The sequence below is a fragment of the Primulina eburnea genome, chromosome 8 (genome assembly GCF_022965805.1).
Source record: "Primulina eburnea isolate SZY01 chromosome 8, ASM2296580v1, whole genome shotgun sequence".
Classification (NCBI taxonomy): Eukaryota; Viridiplantae; Streptophyta; class Magnoliopsida; order Lamiales; family Gesneriaceae; genus Primulina; species Primulina eburnea.
The window spans coordinates 1,979,854-2,000,151 of NC_133108.1; the positions used below are offsets into that span (position 1 = coordinate 1,979,854).

A 20,298-nucleotide genomic window follows, 5' to 3' on the forward strand; every position below is an offset into this window, starting at 1 on the left:
AGCTGTGTTCGGCGAGAAGGGTGAGAGGCGAGTGCTCGGGCGAAGGGGCGAGACGGCTGGGCATGGGCGAGAGCAGGAGGGGCGAGGCTGCTGTGGCGGGCGAAGGGGGCGAGGCGAGGAGAAGGCAGGGGCGGGCGAGAGCTGTGCTCGGCGAGAAGGGGGAGAGCGGTGCTCGGCGAGAAGGGAGAGAGCTGTGCTCGGCGAGAAGGGCGAGGGTGATGCGAGTGCTCGGGCGAAGAGGCGAGACGGCTGGGCATGGGCGAGAGCAGGACAGGCGAGGCGTGCGAGAGGCGAGACGAAGCTGCTGTGGGCGACCGGGAGGTAGGCGAGCGTGAGGAGGGGCGATGGCAGTGCGTCGGGCGAGGGTGTGCGTGCCTAGGCGCGGGGAGGTGGCGACGCTGGGAGATGACGTGCGCGGGCGAGGGCTCGCACTCGCGCAGGGAGATGGTGAAGCTAGACGGTGTCTGGCGTGGCGAGACAGGCGCACTGCTAGGCAAGGCGGCAGATAGGCGAGATGGAGTGAGATGGTGGCGCGAGTGATGGCGAAGTGCTAAGTAAAGGGTGTATATAATATTATGTTGGAGGGATGTGAATAAAGTAGAGAATAAATGACTATTGACAGGGGAGCCCAACACAGACTTAGCCCTTCAAAACGAGAAAGTGACTCGATTTGTTTCCAAATTTTTGGGGACTGATGAACGGCTGGAAAAACATGCACAACTCGCACCCGGTAACTCGGGGACAGCACAACTAATCGAACTTCGAACCTGCGATTCAGTTCGACTCGGGAGGGGGAGACTGGTGATACCCCATGGATGAGCCCACTACCCCTGGCTCATCTCTAGTCCAAAGGGGAAGACAGGCCCACCAAGGGCCCTAGCCCAAATGGAAAACAGGCCCACCAAGGGCCCAGGTATTCTCCTATAAATAACAGGTTTGAGTGTTCAGTTGAGGGATTCATTATATTGTTTTCAGCAGCACCCTTAGCTGCTCCCCCATATATCCTCAGTCACTGACTTGAGCGTCGGAGGGGCTACGCCAGGACACCCTCCTGGCCCCCTCTTAATGGTCTTTTTCTTGATTTCAGGCTCAGGGTCATCTTAAAGCCCACGTCTGAACTAGTGACGCTCGTTGGGATCGGACCCTAGATTTCCCGTGAGTATCACCTATCGATTGCGTGAATAGGTGACCAGGTTCCATTTTATCACGCCAAAGTCTTGCCATCAAAATTTAGTCTAGTGTTATGTTTGTTTGTTTCTCATTTGAGAAGCCAACACTTTCGAACATTTTCATCGCATTCATTTCTTTAACACGCAACTCGCTGAAAATATTCCACTACCTCGTGGCAATGCAATTTGTCATCTCGTAAATTGGTTTAGTAACATTAACAATAATATTTTGGCAGCAATAAAAATCAATACATTAAGTTTTTTCAAAAACAAACAGAAGTACTCCATATATTACCACAATTATACACACAGATAGTTTAACCCTGCGTTATTATTTCTTCATCCGGTGGAATGACGGCCAATAAAGAGTACTTCACATGAAGTGATATTTTACCCTTATCTACCATGAGCCGAGCACCCGAGACCACCCAGTACCCAGGAGCGTTCTGTGGCCCTCTAGTCATTTCTGTGGTGTCAACAAATCTAAGAAGTTTAGGAGTTTGCGCAGGCACTGGGGGGCCTTCAGGATATAAAGCAGAGTTGACATTAACATCAGATGGATTCGGAGGAGGTTTCTGACTTGTAGAAAAGCGAGTACTAATTATAGTTGAAATTATTCCAGACTTGTGAGACGAGGCTGGGGAACCATCCCACTCTGCTATCCTCACAACCGTAGCACTAGTAACCCTGGAAAAATGCAGGCGTAAAAAGAGCACATTTTTCATACCAGATTCCTTAACTTCAAACTGTGCGCCAGTGACTATACAATGATCATCATCGGACTCAACAGGTTCTGTGCATATATGGGAAAAACTCTTCCATTGGACCTTCTCATAATACCTACGGTCATCAGAGTTACTACTGTGTCTGCCAGATTCATTACGAAGTTGAAAGCTTTTCGGCAAGGAGGACAAGTGCTGCAAATGGATAGCTAAGCAGTTACTTCTCTTTCCTTCCAAATATAGTCGCAGGCCAGTGACCGGCCGGTTTCCCACTTCCACCTGTCAAGTCATTTTGCCACACAATGGATGCGACCCAATTATGAGCAACCTCAGTGCATGCAATAGTACAAATATATGATGATAAATAATGTGAAATGATCAAAGCTTAAAGCAATTAATTCAACAAATGATCAGATTAAATGCATCTCAAAGTATGCCCAACATCTGTTTAGCAATGGAAGAGCTCAAGGCCCATTTCTGCAAGTTTTCTCTACCATAGTGATGCCTTACAAAATTGGCAACTCGCATGTTAAAAGCTAGTCTCAATACTGAATAGGGATTCATGTCCGTACATCTGTTGGGAACTTTATGCTGTCAAGTGCTCGAAAACCTACTCAAATTCTATGCTGAAACTCGAAAACCTACTTAAATTTTATGCTGAAACATTCCGTCGCTGAAAGACTTCAGAAAGGCTCGGAAGATGTAAATCTAATCAACAATCGGAACTGCAATTCATGAGTTATTTTGGACGGATGAAATGCAGAATATGTTGGACCACATCTAAAGACAAACTATGAGATTATCTGTCTGTTGTGATATTTTTACACTATTTCAGAATAGAGAGGCCAAACATGACATGAGTACTTGTCAATAATTCCGATTGATAGCAATTGTGAAGGATCAGAATACGATTGTAGGAAGAACTGATTGGCCTTCAATTTATAAAGATAGCATAATTATCATAATGGTATCGCCCATGAACGGGATTTCTTCACATTATCTATTTTTCTTATGATGACATGAAAATTCCAATTTGCTTTTATTTAGTTATGACTCGCATCTTTTTGTTAAACTCTTCTGGATGTTCTACAATTCACAAATTAATTCATGGAGACACATGGGATGGCCATGTTTAAAGGCTCCTTGGTCCTCCACAAGAAGTTAGCTATATATGTTTGTCATATTTCTTTCTATTTGATTTATTTTCAACAAACACCTCACCCAGTAATTTAAAAGTGACAAAAATAGGAAGTGAAGCACTGTATTTATTAGAATCTTCCTTGCACCAATCGTAAGCAGGTCAAACTGATGGTTATGAAAATCAGCACCAGAACATATACTAGTACGCAGACCGGACTAGGTTTATTAGGCGTCATAGGCACTAGTCAATCAAACCCCCCCCCCCCCCCACTTAGTTTGACCATGGAACTATACGATCCTGGAAATAAACGATTCCTTGTTAGAATTCCACTTAGCAATTACCTCTCTGATTGATATAGCTCCTTTATTTGCCATAATTTGTTTATCAAGAAAAAGGTGTGTAGCAAGAGCGAAGGACTATATAATAAAAAAGTCAGAGGTCTAAATAGAGCACATTTCATCCATGCTGTTCAACTTCCTGGTGATCCAATTCTTGAACAAAACAGGAGCCAAACTTTAGGTGAAGGCTAGTCAGGTCGCCTTTAAAGGATCAAAGAATGTGGATATTCCACATCAGTCCACAACTGATTCAGTTTCGTTTTGGCAAGATCAAATAGAGCTTGATTATTCCGGCCCTGCAACCATTGCTAGGTACTACAACCAGTTTCAAACCAGAAAATTTGCTCTCTGTAGGCCATTTGAAGTTGAAAGTTTTCCTCATTAAAATAGTGTCATTCAATCATCAGGACAGTAATCGAGTGTGAGGGACAAAGAAGGGGAAGAAACTTGTAAAAAAATGCTATTACTAATGGCTGACAAGGGGGATAACCTCAAAATTAAAAGCGGATTTTTATACTTGAGATAATTCACACCTTAAATGTAGGAAAAAGGACACTCTTTTTCATCCATCAAAAGCACATGCACTACCATCACCATGAGGTTAAATTGAAACTTAAAAAAGGTTAAAATTCAGGAGAAGTTACCTCGTTAGTATCGACATAAAGCTTCGGACCCATCAAACTGAACTGCAAAGATGCTCCACCTTGCTGTTTCCTATCAGGACCAAGAGCAAGGTCGCCAAATACAGGTGCCCACTGCTTTGGGAGTTGAAATTCCAAAAATTGATAAAGCTCTTCTATTGGTGGTTTATCTGCAAGAGAAGCAGCAGTTTAATGCCTATACACTATGGTATTAGGCGAATTTTTGACCATTTTTAAGCTGTTGACATTCATTGTTAAAAACATGTAATGTCATTAAGATATAAGCTGAAAATTTGAACTGCAAGGTTTCTGATAACATGATTTTCCGAAAGCTCGGAACAGGCATTATATCTTCTCAAGTTTGCAGCATTAGGTCTTGACATTTTCAGTAAGCGTGTGAAATTTTAAAAGATGCCAGAAATTTATCAAGTATAATGATACTTATTGCTTACAACGCAAATATAGATTGATGGCGTGACCCAAGAATCCACTCCCGTCAATTCCACTCAAAAGTGATGAAATCGGAATAAAAGACATTGATATCACTTCAGGCTCAAGCTGAACAGTTTGACACCACATGTTGTGAGGAATATTCCTGCTGCTGCTTCCGCCTCGCCTCCTCCAGAAGACAGTAATTTCCTGGAATTTTCATTATGAAATTATGCCTACCAACAAGGAAATAACTACGGCAATAAAAATCAAGCAGCGCAAGTCTCCAATAAGGAATGAGTTGTGCAATGAATTTTGTCTAAGTTGATGGATCTTATAACAAAACCAATGTAACTTATCTAGGGATTACCTTTTCATTGGAGCGAAAACTTGGTGTACCGGGATCCAAGAACGTAAATTTGCTTCCATTACTCTCATTCTGAAATGAATTAAACAGATGTATTTAACTATAGGAATTTTTACACGAGTATGCTTCTTAAATTACTACATAAGAAACCAAAATCTTGTAACATGTTTCGACCACTAAAGGCTTTTCTTCCAAACGGTAATAAATTCTTTGATTTCCAAGAAAAAAGATTATAGAACTTGATGCACTAAATTGAATAAAATCAACTACAAATTCAGACTTTCATCATATTATTGCTGATTTAATCGGACAGTTCGTCTATTTTATAGGTCTTGCGTAATTTAAGACCACCTTTGAAACCCTGCCCCCATATAATCCTCATAAAGTTGGCATGATAATGTACTTATGTTTAACTTCAATACAACCTTGCTATTAATATGCAGGAGCAACATGGAAACCTTTTTAAAATTCAGCGATGAATTTCATACATAATGCGCTACTTTATGACAAGGCACTCCCATCTACTGGAATAGTCCAAAAGATGGTCTTATGACTTGATAACATTACAAAAACACTGTGTCACAAACATGTGGTGATAGAAGGCTAAATTTTTAAATCTAACCATTTCACCGCCATAAGATTTCTCAGGATACAAGCCAGATTGTCCACTTGCATCACCAAACCTCTTGTCTGCCACCTCCTTCAATTGTTTCTGTATCTCAATGGGTTGAAGAGGCGATGAATACTGTTGCTTTACATAGATAACATCCTTTCCCCCCATCTTCACACCAACAATGACATGTGTGCCATATTTTTCAATAAACCTAAAAAGGTATTTTCAAAAGCTTAATTTCTCTAACAGAAAGATTGTACCTTAGGCAAATGATTAACCAGCACATGTAAATCATAATAAAATCTTCAAATAAAGATATATCAGTATGCAGTCAATTGGGGATAGAAGGATCGTGCAACTTAGCAATGTTGACAGCCACAAGAAATCATGGCAATTAAATGAATGGAAAATGAAATCAGAAAACTTCACTACTTATGACGTGTTCTAATTTTGTGTGTATATTTCATACTATCATTTCCCATTCAAAAGCAACACCATTCATGTCCTAGGCATATCAGAACAATTAAAGGGCCAGTCCCTTGATTCAAACATCTTGAGTGAGAGTAAATACGTGTATACATGTTTCAGTGATGTACATGTATGAGAAATAAGGTTTCATGCTCGCCTTGTCAATGCAGCAGGATCCCATGATGATGGAACAGCTTGTTTGACATGATCACAAAGCGTCACTTGGGCCTTTTCCAATGCAATGCTGTAGAGAGTGATGAAGACCCCATCAAAAGCAAGGGATTTTGTGAAAGCAGCATCTTTTTGCCAACAACCTGTGAACTCAAACGCTGCGTTGAAGTGGCCAGTCGGGATTTTACCAGAAAGTGATAATTCCTGGTTGAACTGCTCTGACATCTAGAGTCGAGATAGTATGTTAATCACAAACTCAAAGACGAAATTCAGCTACTTCTCAAAATAACTATGATGGGTTATTATCTAGTCCAAGGAATCAATGTAGCAAAAAAGAATGCAGGTTTCAGCTCTTATAATCAAACAATTATAAAGACTTCCTTCTTTAACGAGTTCCAGCTCTCATAGCTAAGAATTGCTGTAAAGCAGTAAAACTCGAACGATTTAAAAGATATTACAAGGAAGGACCAAGAGTATAGCTGGTCAGCGGTAAAATGGCCAATCAATACATTTTGGCAGTCAACTGGTAGTTTTACAAAACTTGTGGATAAACATATTGTTCTAACTTCTAAAGATACCTGCTGGAAAGGAAGGATGTCAGAGCTGAACCGCATGCGCTCGCCTTTATCACAGTTGATGGACTTGGTAACGTTCTGGACCAAAATACCTCCGGGAACCGCTATATCCCGGACCCGATCATGGTCCATAGCGATCAACCTCGAGCCCTCTTTCGTGCCAAGTTGATTCTTACAGTACTTAAACCGCAGGTCCAACGTCAAATCATAGCCCAAACCAATGCACTGCACGGCCTCCTCTGCCGCCGCCCTCAGCCTCAACAAAGTCTCTTTCTTGCTACTACTGTTCGCCATAACTCAACAAGAAAAAGTCTTTATCTATCAACCGGCTATATTTCTTCAGGAAATTACTCCACCATAACAACAGATGGAAGAATCGTTGAAAAGATCAACTGGGTTGTTGGTTTGCCTAATATTACTTAATCGGAACAGAGGTTTGGGAATATGATGGAGGCGAATTGTGCTTTTGAGTTGAAATATGTGGACTAGTCAACAAGGAGCAGGCACAGTTGATTGTTGAAAAGGTTGATCCCCTGGAGGATCAATTTTTCACAGAAAATTAGTGCGTAAAATTGATATTAATATTTATTAACATATAAATGCAGGACTTAAAATTCCGAGTCTGAGTTAGGTAAATTATTAATAATGAAACCAGACATCGTCACATAGAGGGCCAGCGGTGGCGGGAAGTCAACACGCAGATGCCGCCGCCGAGTCTTCGTACCGGGCCGGCGGGCCAACAAATAGCGGGTGGAGTGTGAACGAACATACAGTGTAAATTTCCTTCTGGAATTTTTTTTTTTTAAAAAAAACAGTATACTTATGCATAAAAATTTCAAAGAAAATTAAAAAATTTAAGATGACGATAGATTAGGCTGGTTAAACAGGATCGCACCCACCAATATTCAAATTCAAAATGACGATGATAGATGAGATGATAATCGTATTGATATTCTCAAAAAAAATAGAGTGGGTCTTATGTGAGACCGTGAGACCGTCTCACACAAATTTTTGCCTAAAAGTAATGCTCTTAGCATAAAAAGTAATATTTTTTCATAAATGACTTAAATAAGAGACTGTCTCGCAAAATACGACCTATGAGACCGTCTCACACAAATTTTTGTTAACTTCACAAGTATGTTGTTGGACCTATATTGTTATATTTATGATATTGAATAAGGCTATTGTGAAACGATCTTATATATTTATATCTTAAACACGGATTGAGTTAGTCTATATTTACAAGAATATAATATTTTAGTGTAAAAAATAATTTTTTTTATGAATCGAATTAAGTTAGAGATCTTTATCATAAAATAGTCGCATATGAGTTTTTGTGATTAATATTTATCATTCATATATTTCCCAGTAATGGTGTACATACGGTTTGAGGCAGAGTCCTCAAGTGCTATGGGATTTGGTTTTAGATGTGGGTTTTTGGGTCTTCTTCACATGGAAATCGTGCAGGTGAACTGGTTTTTTTTAGCCTTTTTTGGTGTTTTGATCTTAGTTGCATGTACGAGCGCTATTTGCCTAGTTATCATATAGATCCTATTCTAAATGAGTTTTGTTCTACAGGAAAAGCTAGAGCATGAATACAATTTGAGCCTAATAACAACATCCCGAGTTTGTTTACATAGTGAACTATGTAAATGATGATACAATAATATCTATTTATCCCATTCTTGATATTTATTGTTAATTTTTGTTTAATCAATAAAATTTATCTTCAGTTAAAGAACATCTTTCTACTGTAGCTACAAGTGTTATTCTTATGTAGCATTAGGAAACATGAGTATTAATAGTCATGGTGGAACTGCTACAGTTCGGTATTTTGAGTTCTTTGCTTTCTCGTTTCAGCTATTTGTCTTTACACGATCTCTTCTATTTGTAACATGCGCACGTCTTTTGATAAACCGGTTGTTTTAGTAAAAAGCATTATCAAATCATTTTATATATGAAAGAGTAAATTTTTCGGTAGAATGGAACTACGTGAAAGCATGGATATAAACCAAATACTCGCTCAAAAAAATCAGAAACATTTATAATTTAATAATTTTAATAATCACTTATTTATGTTAATTAATAATTATTTTTGTTGAAAAACAATAATAATAATAATAATAATAAACTTAATATTAACAATTATCATTGGATGTTAATCAATTTATATATTATGTAGACGATTGTGTTTGAAATTCTATAAAATATATAAAGATAATTTTGTTTTAAAATACATTCAAATTAGATTTTTTTTAAATGTGGAGTACCCAACTTTTTAAAAACAAATTATTTATTTTGACAGTTTATAAGTTATTTTTTTTTTTAAAAGTTATCAAACAAAATTTCGGACTTTATAAGTTCTAAAAGAACTTAGACAAAAACTTGTGTGAGACGGTCTTACGAGTCGTATTTTGTGAGACGGATATCTTATTTGAGTCATTCATGAAAAAATATTATTTTTTATGCTAAAATTATTACTTTTTATTGTGAATATCGGTAGGGTTGATCCGTCTAACAGATAAAGATTCGTAAGATCGTTTCACAAGAGACCTATTCAAGAACCGATAAGCCGGTTAAGAGAACTTATAAACCCCATCAAACATCATCTTAGTCTCTAGGACATAACTACGTTTGAAGTGAAACATGAGACATTCGTCCGCAAAGCAATTAGTAGTGGTTGTGTGTGTAAGTGACTAAGTATACTCAACAAGGTTTGAAAGAACTTCAAATAGACAACATAGTATACATAGATTGCTCACAAAATTTGCTAAACGAGGGCTCTTCTCTAATTATACTAGTGAAAATCAACAACATATGGTTCAGATCTACTCAATTTAACGATACATATTTATTTTCCAGATGATTCCTTCTTTAGAATTCTACGTACCTTCGTTAGAATTCTATTGTAGATTGAAAAAATTGTAGAATATTGTAAATAGAACTATCTAGGCGTACATAATCATAGAAAATGGATATGATCTCAACCGAACCCAACTCGAATCGATTGTTTATCCTTATTTTTTATTTTCTTATAACTTTTAATATACATAATTCACTCATTAGATTTACGAACCAAGGTTTATACGATAAGATCAAAACGAATATTACAATTTATTTTCTTGTTTATAATACCTGATTCGATACCATATTAATTTAAATAAACTCGAATTTCTTTCCACCAAATGAATCATTTATATGGACTATTAACGTCGCAAAAAAATAATAAACAATTACTAAAATAAAATTTATACAATTCACGCTTCCTCCTAATCTATTAAAATATTTTTTTCATAAATTTTAATATATATATATATATATATATATATATATATATATATATATATATATATATATATATATATTTTTGATATGTTGTTCATCTATCGTGTTCACACTTATCTATTAGATATGACGAAATTAGATCTATTAGATATGACGAAAGATATACAAATCATTTATCTAATAGATAGTATCAACCATATATATATATGTGTGTATGCACGAGTGGAATCAAAATCTGATACTTTTTCTTTCCCCTTAATCAATTATTCTCACGTGTTCTGCTAACCTCGTATCAGTCGTGGGGAAGGGACACGTCGCATGTTATAGAACTTGCTTTCCTCGATCGATGCAGAAATTTTTCGCAATATCGTGTTTCGTTTTTTTGTACGGACTCGGAAGCATGACTGTTGCTCGAGACAGTCATGGATCTTGTAACTCGTCGGCCTTGGCACACGAGAATTGGAGGGAACACGAGTTGTTTGTGCCCCAAGATGTATTGGAGGAACTGGATTTTTTCCCGAATTTCGGCGACGATCTGATCCCTTTAAACAAAATGTTTCTTTCATCAGAATACAATAAATCAACATCAACTCAAGGTGACGTTGCATGGGATCGTAGAATCCACTGTTCCAATCACAAGAAATATGGGGTTTATGAAGCGACATACCAGCAAGACAATGGAGAATTGGAGTTTCCTTATTCTCAGTATCAGTTTCCTAATTTGTATGATCATGAAGATTTCGACCGGTATTTTTCATCAGAATACAATAAACCAGCATCAAGTCAATCTGACTTTGCATGGGACAGTAGGATCTCAAGTTCCAATCACACGAAATATGAATTTTATGAAGCGATAGACCACCAAGATGATTTCGAATGTGATGAATCGATATACCAAGAATTTCCTTGTTCTCAGTATCAAGAATACGACGAGGAACGAGACAAAGATGACGGGATTTGTTGGACAAGTTTGAATACCAGAAGAAACACAAATCAGAGGATGGAGAAGTGAGTGGAATTTCATTGGCCGAGCTTTCTGATGACGAGTTCTCATGAACAAGACATTAATGAAAGCAAGGAGAAGTTTTTTTTTGGTAGGATTCTATGTTTTTATTTAATTTATAAATTTCTTTCTGTCTTCTCATCATTATTTTAATTTCAATTTGTGCTGCTTATTTTTTTCATGACATGGATAATATCTCTAAATTACGCGCTAATAATATAAACGCTAGTAAGATAAATTTTTTTGCATAAACATTGTACGATAAACTTGTCCAAAAAATGTTAGTGTTACAGACTCTTAATGACTAAAATATTATATTATGTTTAAAATAACTAATTTTGATATAATAATGAATTTTTTAAAATACGAACAATACCCTTCTAATACTATAAAGGTGTTCGATTTTCATTTAACACAAAATATCACATATATGCACATACCACACTAGGAGGATCGCTAGAAAAAATGAGTGATTTTTAAATTAATGGTGGGTGTGGTATGCAATGTATTTAGCCAACGTCATATAGTTTTTATATACAATGTTTAGTGAAGAACAAGCTACACCATTTAATTTAATGGAACAACCACATCTGTACCTGCTTCCTACCTTCGATCGATAGCAAAACAGAATGGATCACCTTTTTCCTACTAAGGATTCAAAAAGAGCAGCTTCTTCCTCCTACAAATACAAATATAGACCTGAGATGAGGTAAATTTACAAGCTGTTAAGCTTCAGAGGGTCGGTGACGGAGACATGGCATGCATACCACTAAGGCGTTGAATTCCGTCTCCTCGTCTATGGAGCTGATTATGGCGGGATCCTCCAAAAGTTCCTGTTACAGCATTTTCTTCAGCAAAGCTTGGAAACAGTTGATAGTATGTTATCAAATAGGAAGAAAAAGCTTTGGCTTCACATACAACATTTTCTTCAGCACAGCTTGGAAACAATTGATAGTATGTCATCAAATAGGAAGAAAAGATTTGGCTTCACATACAAAATCGTCATATCAGACTCCTCGAATTTCAAATTATAAAAATTCAAAGACGGAACTTTTTAATCAAACTATCTGGAGTACTTCAATCACGACTCTGTAGGATGCATTTTGTATTGCTACTTAGCATTCTAAGAAATAGTCTGAATATGGTGGCATACCTCAAATACCAAAGCGAAAAGGGACGAAAACTTGAGAGTAAAGAAAGAAAGAAAGAAAGAAAGAAAGTGCTAGCTTAAAATGCTTACATCATCAGCTATCTGTAATACCCCATTTTTATCCTGCAAAAAATATTGGACTTGATTTAAGATGGAAACCACAGTTCCTCATGATAAAGAATCAAATTTATGCAGGAAACAAGTTTCAGATAAAACGACATATTACTCCAAAAAACATTGCACTAAGAGCAAGAATGAAAGCTTTCTTGAACAAAATATGATCACTAATTAGTTACCTTCACAGCAACAAACAGAAGAGGGTCAGAAGGCGTATAGATCATATAGTGGGAACCATCCTGTATGGTGAAAAGTTTTAGGACCAGAAAAAGCTTTGATTAGTGTCTTTATGCACGGGCATTTTGTAGGATTGTGCAACTTATTGTCTCATTCATAAAGGTCTTTATTTTGATATTTAGAGCTTAGACGAGGCAATATAAAATCAGTCTCCCTTATTGGTATATCCGCTCAGCAGCACACAACTAACATCATACCAGATGGAAGCACACAATTTCAATGCCTTCAGTCGCCAAACCATCTACATCTTCACCACTGTCTGCATATAAGTGAACTTTTCATTAGCAAGTTAAAATTCATAAATGAAAACTAAGCTTGGAAAAAGGAAAGCAATTATTTGTTTCCATTTCTAGAAAATGACAACATTTTCAGAAATGAAACTGACAATTTCCACTCGTTTTCAACTTCATTTGCAGAAACGCTTTCTCATCCTAATTACATTCCTCTTGCCATCATTATTCTTTTCGACATAAAATGTTTTCAGATTTTAAGATAATCATGTAACAATGAAAAATTAATGACCCAACTAACCTCAAATATATGATATCCAGAGTTGAAAGGTCTCATTCAGACAATAATACCAAACATATATCACATTCTTTTATGTCCACAAAGGTACTCATAAGCATAGGAGCTAGATTCTTGGTGGATATCAATAAATTACAATTTAAAATATGTTCTAGAGCCGATTCACATATTCAAACATGTTCATATAGTGGGGATATGTATGGTTGAAAAGTTAAATAATTGATACACGACCACAATTATAACCTTCTCATACCAACATAGCGACCATTTAGTTTCTAACCAAGTTTAGAACAAACATATACAAAACTTGTGAATGATAATGCATCAAACTGAGAGGTCTAGCTCACAAGGAAAATGAGAGTGATTAATTAATACTTTTGAAAAGGATTAAGCTTGAAGGAGAAAAGAGAAAGAAATTCACCCATATGAACTTCAAAAATGTCCTCTTCGGTGTAGCAAAACCCGCCTCGTGCCGTATAGCAAAATCTGGAAGCAGAATGGAAGAAATTGCACAATATAGGACAAAATAAGAAGGAAAATCTGTCAAGATTTTGATATAGGAGAAAATGTCAAAGCATTGGTTGCTGGGATGTCGAGTGGAGCTTTATCTTCGAAAATTATTGGAAGTCTTTATTTAGAAAAAAAATCACTCAAAATAACATTTCACGATTCAAATGAATTCAAACGCAAGAATTAAGCAATCATATGGTTTTTCAACACGTTTTTCAACCCATTTCAACTTTCATAAGGTCAGACCATATAAATTCACCATATCTTATACTAACTTCAAAATTCATGGGCAATGCCCTTTTCATTTTAAAAACCCACAAAACTCTTATTGACATTTTTAACGTAAAACAGGCAAAATCCCAAGCATATGTCACTCCAGAAATTATACTTTAAATACTGAGTTGATGCCTCATCATACCCGCTGTATACCAAATGCATATGTATTTTGGCAAGGGCATAAGCTGCCGTAGGAAGAATGACCTCTACTTCTTCATCAGACACCTAAAAAATAGTTAGAATAAAATATTTCTACATAACAATACACCAAAATAGTAAGAAGGCTACAAAAAAGAGGAAATGAGTTTTTTTCCCTGCAATGAGCTGCAATAGCTATTCAAACATGAAATCGCAAATGGATGCAAACAAAGATATTTATGAAACAAGAAAACACAAAGTGATAATTCAAAAGTGTTTTACATGAAAATGCATTTTCCAACTCAAGCACATCGTAGTAGACATTTCTAATGCATGAATTGTGTAAGCAGTTTTTACAAAGGAGAAGGTTTCTCATGTTATAATCACATAATGGAAAAAAAATGTAAAAGCATGAATGCCCAAGAAAATATAGAGAAATGATACTTTCGTAAAATTGTAAAAAACACAATGAATATAAGCAAGATATAATTTTCAGATGTACCGCAGACCATCCTTCAACATTGACGCTCTTCAGAATCTGAACAGGTCTGTAGACAATAATAATAAGTAGCCAATCCTTTTTGCGAAGACAATGAAAGCAACTTAATCACGGGCTGCAATCTTACTTACGTGTCAACTGGGCAGAGCAGCATACATTCATCTCCCTGTGAATTTCTAAATATCCTCCTTATAACACACTCTAGGGGGGAGTTATTGGTAGAATCGACCTGATGGTGGCTTTTTAGATATCATAAACATTGAAGAAACAGGGGACAAATAAATGTTATGAACATGGAGACGAAAGAGATGGAGCCTATAAAGAGAGCAAGCTATTTCAAAACATAATATCACATAATTTAATCTAGAACGAAACACAGAAGACCCATCGTCTTTTTTCTCTTATTTTTTGTCTTCTTACAAAAGAAACACTCGTCACTGACTGACTTTAATATCATTCACAATTTACCGCCATCTGTCCTAATACAACTACGCCCCGAGTGTAAAACAGGAAAAAAGAATCCATCCATGGACAACTTTTTACCATGAGCCAAGCTCATAAGAGAGTAGGCATAACTCCTGCGACTAAAAGTTTCATGATCCTCTTCAGTTCTGGAAACTCGAATCTAATAGCTAATCAACTGGCAAAATGCATGAATTCTGGCTGCACCCAAAACACACTGAAGCTTATATTTCTAAAACTTTGATACCTCGCAATGCATTCGTCCTTCTCCTTTAATAACTTAAAAATTCAATAAATATGGATTCCATCGCAATCAAATGAAAGGACAAGTGATTGGCTCACCACAATTACAGAAAGTTTAGCATAAAGAACGAAACTTTATAACATCGAGCTGACACAAAGAAATACCGCACACCCACACAAGTTGGAATAATTGTACACTATCACCACTCGAATTCAAAATATTTTTAAAAGTAGCGAAAAACTCACAATGGTAGCAATACGCTTACTAGAAGCCTTCAAAACTCTCCCTCGCTCATCCAACACAAAACCCGCGGGCGGCTTCGGAAGTAGAAGCGCTGTGTTCTCCGACTGCGACGGTGACTCTAGCACCTCCACCCTACCATCACCACCAGTATTCCCAATCACAAAATCATCTTCAATCGAACTCTCGATGCTATTTTTCCTAATAGGATTCTTTCTCTTCTTCGTAGTCGAAGACCCACCACTTCGTTCCTGCTTTGCGGCGGCATAACAAAACTTCAATTTGTACCAAAATCTTGGACTTTTGTAGCAATAGTTGTACCTGAATTGAGGAGAGCAAGTAATGGGAGGCGGTATACTTGAAAATTTTTGCGAGATATGCGAAAATTCTGCTGAAAAGGTTGAAAATCTGGTCATGGAGAATGCCATTCGCCGTTTGCTGCGTTATGGTATCTGGAGCGTAGGTTATGGACAACACGAAGTGCAGAATTCGTAGATATTTTTTCCTTCGCTCTATTTTTTTTTAAATATACTTCTACGCTATAATTATATAACAAAAAAGTCATTTATAAAAAAATAAATTTAATATAATTTTTATATTTTTTGAACAAAAAATATTTAACACAAATAAATTTAGTTGATTCTCATTCGAATCGACTCGGACGATGCGCAGAACTTTTAATGATTTGAACATTCTTTTTTTTACGCTTATGTTTACATGTTTTGATAGGCAGAAACTGGAATGATAAATAAAGGGTAGTTAATAAGCGTTAGTACTGTGACCGAGACAAAAGATTTGGAGGAGCTTCCAAGCTTTAGGGGACATTGAATTTGCGTACTCATTTTCAATCATTCTTATTGAAATTCAGGTTCTTTTCTGTGATTTTTCTTGCCAAAAGGACATTTGTTTGGCAATAATTCGTTCCAAATAACAAATGCATTCTACATGCTCTGTGGTTGTATGGGATATGCGGCATTTGGAGACCTTGCACCAGGAGATCTTCTGACCGGATTCGGATTCTACAACCCCTATTGGCTTCTCGACATAGCAAATGCAGCAATCGTGATACACTTACTCGGTGCTTACCAAGTCTACTGCCAGCCACTTTTCGAGTTTCTTGAGAAAAAAAGCGTCCGAAAAATGGCCTGATAATGGATGCTTCACTCAAGAAATCGGTATCCCGGTTCCCTTTCTGAAGTGTTCCTATAACCTGAACTTGTTCCGGTTAGTTTGGAGGACTATGTTTGTGGTGATGACCACTGTTATATCGATTCTGCTTCCCTTTTTCATGATGTGGTTGGGATTCTCCGGGCTTTCGGGTTCTGGCCTTTAACGGTTTATTTCCCAGTTGAGATGTATATTGCGCAGAAAAAGGATACCGAAGTGGAGTACTCGAAGGATTTGTTTACAGATGCTGAGTTTTGCTTGTTTAGTGATCTATGTTGCGGCTGCCGCCGGTTCTGTTGCGGGTGTGATTCTTGATCTCAAGTGTACAAGCCATTCAAAACTAGCTACTAAGTGTACTATATATTATGTGGTTGAATTAATGTTTTGTGTATCAGATTGGTGGGTGTACTTGTGTGTCAAGAAAATACGATGGATTTTTTTGGTGTTTTGATTTTCTTCTTCGGATATTCGAATATAGGTTGGCAGCTTGTTGTTGGAATTATTTTGTGGGCTCACATAATTTAATTAATTGTACATTGACAAGCTATCTAATAAAAGACCCAATAAAGTGATCTAATTAATTATGGGTTTCCAAAGTATTAAATAAATTGGTATGGTTCACCTTACGTGTAGAAGCACAGCCCAATTAGGTCTTCTATGATGGGTTGAAGACTGCTAAGGTTATATAAGTTTATGATCCCCAAGGCACAGAGAATAAAACATAGAATACATACGGCACACGTATTCTAGATTTCTCTCCTTCTCCCATCAAAGGCAAGAATAAGGTGGTCGATTCTCTGTTGCCTTGGAAGATCCATAACTCTGACGCTAGATCAATCAATGGATTCTGGTACGTGTTTACTGTTATTTATATTTTCTGATAATTCGACATGAATTCCTAGCGTGTTGTGATATATGGATTTAATCACATGATTTATAGATTTAATATTATTGAATCTCCAACAAGTGGTCAGAGCCACGTTCATGATGAATTATAAGAACTTTGTTTATTGAAGGATCAAAACAGAAAAATATGTTTTATTCTCAGATCTGAGACGATTTTCTTGTCTATAAATTTTTTAGGATTCAAATCGATTTTTCTTGAAATTTTCTGAATTTGGATCTTAATAAATTCAAACTCTTTGGATCTAGAATTTTCGGATTTTTCATCCGAAACTCATATTTATTTTCGAATTTAAAAAAAAACGAAAATCGGAAATTCGAATTTTCAGACTCTGGGATAGGCCGCCGGATTCCTGGAAAATCGGACGTCGAAGGCCGATTTCCGGCGGCTAATTCTGAGGCGTTTTGTTCGCAACATTCAGGCGCTTGTATCCATACCGTCTATTGATCTAAAAACACCGTAACATGATCGAATTTTTACCTGTATCTCGGAACTTTTATCCTCGCGTATTCCGTCTTTTTTTTTTGGGAGATTTCGATCGAATTCAGACCTCTTGGGTGGTTGGAGATGGTATGTTAGTGGTCGCCGTTGTTATTAGACTCCTTGGTAATGTCGCCGCCGGCTGGTATCGCCGGAGGAGGTGGCGGCTCTGGTTTTGGGGTTAGGGCTAGGGTTTCAAATTTGGGGGTTGATTTGGGTTGAATTTAAGGCCTTGTTTGGTTATTTAATTTTGAACCAGATTTTGAAATCCAGAATTTTGACCATTTATTCAATTTTGACTTCCGCAATTCTGATTTGTAAAATTAAATTAGACTACTGCTAAATTTAATTGCATGAAATAAAATAAGGAGTCATTCCTTATTTTATCGTCTTCGTTTATTTCGATAAAATATTTGTGGATGAATAATTATAAGATGCAAATATTTTATTTTTTGCAAATTTGGTTTTCATGCTTTATTTGGCCCAATCAAAGTTAAATTAATATCTGTATCTCAAACTTGGTTAAATTTAAATTTCATGTTAATAAAGTGATTTTTGAGATATGTAGATATTGTTCAAGTTCAAAATAAATTGTGTTTTAATTTATACGAAAAATAGTCGGCCCAAAGGAAGACTATTTTTTGGCCAAATTTCAGACACAATAGATGATTTTAAAGTGCATCTAGATTTATGCGAAAATTAATTGGCCCAAAGGAAGATTATTTTCTGGCCAGATTTTAGATTCAATATAACTTTTTCAAGTGCATTTATATCTATGCGAAAATTAGTCGGCCCAAAAGAAGACTATTTTTTGGCCAGATTGCAGACATAAAAGTGACAAAAAAAAATTGTGTTTATATCTATGCAGATAATAATCGGCCCAAAAAAAAAGTTATTTTTGGCCAGATTATAAGCACATAATTATGTGGTCTTAAAACGTGTCAAAACTATGCAGAAATTAATCAGCCCAAAGGAAGATTATTTTCTTGCCAGATTGTAGACACATTATATGTTATTAAATTGTGTTAAATTTATGCGGAAAATGATCGGCCCAAAGGAAGGTCATTTTCTGGCCAAATTTTAGCACAATATGTGGTACTAAATATCTGATAATTTTGGATTTATCCATGCATGCAATTGTCGGTCCAAAGAAAGGCATATTGTTGGCCAGATTTATTATCAATATTTAATAACCATGATGTTTGAGTGTACCACTTACAAATTGTTATTTTTGTTCAAAGAATAAATATCAATGTTGTGATAGATACTTTTTTTTTATGGGCCCACCACAAGCATGCTTATATTTTGTGATTTATTTAATTTAAATATATGCATGGACTATATTTCATTGTGAGTTTTTTGTTCTATCTTGTTATAACATCTTCTAAATCTGCCAATCTGAACAACATTCCAGTACTTAATGGCTCAAACTTCAAGAAATGGAAAGAGCATGTTATGATAGTGCTCGACTGTATGGATTTGGACTATGCGCTAAGGGAAGATCGCCCCGCACTTTTGACCAGTTCAGGAACTGTTGATCAAAAGGGTTCTTTGGAAAAGTGGGAGCGATAAAATCGCATGAGTATGATGATTATGAAACATTCCATTCCAGATACAATAAGGGGTGCAATTCATGAAGAAAATGATGCTAAAAAGTTCCTTACTCAAATAGCAGATCGTTTCGCTGCAAACGAAAAGGTCGAGACAAGTACTATTCTGAATAAACGTGTCTCAATGCGGTACAAAGAGAAAGGGAACATAAGGAAGTACATAATAGAAATGTCAAATCTTGTGACTCGACTAAAAGCATTCAAGTTGGAATTGTCGGAAGACATAGTCGTGCATTTAGTCTTGATCTCTCCGCCTGCGCAATTTAATCAATTCAAAATAAGTTATAATACCCAGAAGGAAAAGTGGATTTTGAATGAGCTTATTGCGCAGTGCGTTCAGGAGGAGGAGAGATTGAAACAAGATGTGATTGAAAGTGCTCACTTGACATCTAACTATCAAGGTAATTGCATAAATAAAAAAGGAAATGGAGCAATAAGGAAGGAAACTCTGGGACTTCACATCATATGGAGCAACAGAAACAAGATAAAGTGATCACTTGTTTCTTTTGCAAAAGGACTGATGAGCATGTGAAGAAGGATTGTCCCAAATATGCCAATTGGCGTGCAAAGAAATGGTTGCCTAAGGAGCCGGTTGCCAACTGATGTTGAAAGATATATCTTATGGAAAATGACAATAAAACTGTTGGTTTTTTTTTTAAAGCTTTATTTAGGAACTGGGATTTTTATTTTCTGGTATTTGAATTTGAAAAACGAAATTTGATTTTTCATGATTAGACAAATCAAGTTTTTCCTTTATCTATGTGGTATTTTCAGTTTTTCGAAATTCAAGTATGTATGGTATGAGTTCTTTGAT

At 36.5% G+C, this 20,298-nt stretch overlaps 3 protein-coding genes and 1 pseudogene across 4 annotated transcripts; 2 read left to right on the plus strand and 2 right to left on the minus strand.

Moving 5' to 3' along the window:
• Nucleotides 1–1,322: 1,322 nt before the first annotated feature.
• LOC140838323 (MACPF domain-containing protein At4g24290-like) lies at nucleotides 1,323–7,388 on the minus strand. The gene is made up of 8 exons (XM_073204539.1): nucleotides 7,300–7,388; nucleotides 6,638–7,167; nucleotides 6,046–6,284; nucleotides 5,430–5,631; nucleotides 4,811–4,879; nucleotides 4,464–4,650; nucleotides 4,015–4,181; nucleotides 1,323–2,170 (listed from the first exon to the last, which is right to left on the minus strand). The coding sequence occupies exons 2-8, from the start codon at nucleotides 6,926–6,928 to the stop codon at nucleotides 1,487–1,489; spliced, it is 1,839 nt and encodes a 612-aa protein (XP_073060640.1). The 5' UTR covers nucleotides 6,929–7,167; nucleotides 7,300–7,388; the 3' UTR covers nucleotides 1,323–1,486.
• Nucleotides 7,389–11,379: 3,991 nt separating this feature from the next.
• LOC140838324 (uncharacterized) lies at nucleotides 11,380–15,851 on the minus strand. 2 transcript variants are annotated; one of them, XM_073204540.1, is made up of 10 exons: nucleotides 15,329–15,848; nucleotides 14,509–14,606; nucleotides 14,381–14,426; nucleotides 13,883–13,965; nucleotides 13,376–13,440; nucleotides 12,624–12,685; nucleotides 12,369–12,428; nucleotides 12,163–12,195; nucleotides 11,690–11,755; nucleotides 11,380–11,601 (listed from the first exon to the last, which is right to left on the minus strand). In XM_073204540.1, exons 1-10 carry the CDS (start codon nucleotides 15,749–15,751, stop codon nucleotides 11,557–11,559), a joined length of 981 nt encoding a protein of 326 aa, XP_073060641.1. In that variant the 5' UTR covers nucleotides 15,752–15,848; the 3' UTR covers nucleotides 11,380–11,556. The 2 variants fall into 2 exon arrangements, with proteins under 2 accessions (XP_073060641.1, XP_073060642.1); XM_073204541.1 differs by lacking the exons at nucleotides 14,381–14,426; nucleotides 14,509–14,606 and having other exon boundaries at nucleotides 15,329–15,851.
• LOC140837922 (amino acid permease 3-like) lies at nucleotides 15,769–16,975 on the plus strand (annotated as a pseudogene).
• A 2,477-nt stretch (nucleotides 16,976–19,452) lies between these two features.
• Nucleotides 19,453–19,977, plus strand: LOC140837923 (uncharacterized). Its single transcript, XM_073204004.1, has one exon. The coding sequence runs from the start codon at nucleotides 19,453–19,455 to the stop codon at nucleotides 19,975–19,977; it is 525 nt and encodes a 174-aa protein (XP_073060105.1).
• The last annotated feature ends 321 nt before the right edge of the window (nucleotides 19,978–20,298 follow it).

What these genes read in the sequence shown, in the direction of transcription:
- LOC140837923 (XM_073204004.1), top strand. Translation starts at nt 19,453, where the DNA reads ATGAGTATGATGATTATGAAACATTCCATTCCAGATACAATAAGGGGT.
- LOC140838324 (XM_073204540.1), bottom strand. Translation starts at nt 15,751, where the DNA reads ATGGCATTCTCCATGACCAGATTTTCAACCTTTTCAGCAGAATTTTCG. An exon ending in CTGCTCTGCCCAGTTGACAC is followed by an intron (nt 14,427 to 14,508) that starts GTAAGTAAGATT and finishes TATTGTCTACAG; the next exon opens with ACCTGTTCAGATTCTGAAGA. An exon ending in ATGTTGAAGGATGGTCTGCG is followed by an intron (nt 13,966 to 14,380) that starts GTACATCTGAAA and finishes ACTATTTTTTAG; the next exon opens with GTGTCTGATGAAGAAGTAGA.
- LOC140838323 (XM_073204539.1), bottom strand. Translation starts at nt 6,928, where the DNA reads ATGGCGAACAGTAGTAGCAAGAAAGAGACTTTGTTGAGGCTGAGGGCG. An exon ending in GATCCTGCTGCATTGACAAG is followed by an intron (nt 5,632 to 6,045) that starts GCGAGCATGAAA and finishes ATACCTTTTTAG; the next exon opens with GTTTATTGAAAAATATGGCA. An exon ending in AATCTTATGGCGGTGAAATG is followed by an intron (nt 4,880 to 5,429) that starts GTTAGATTTAAA and finishes AATTCATTTCAG; the next exon opens with AATGAGAGTAATGGAAGCAA.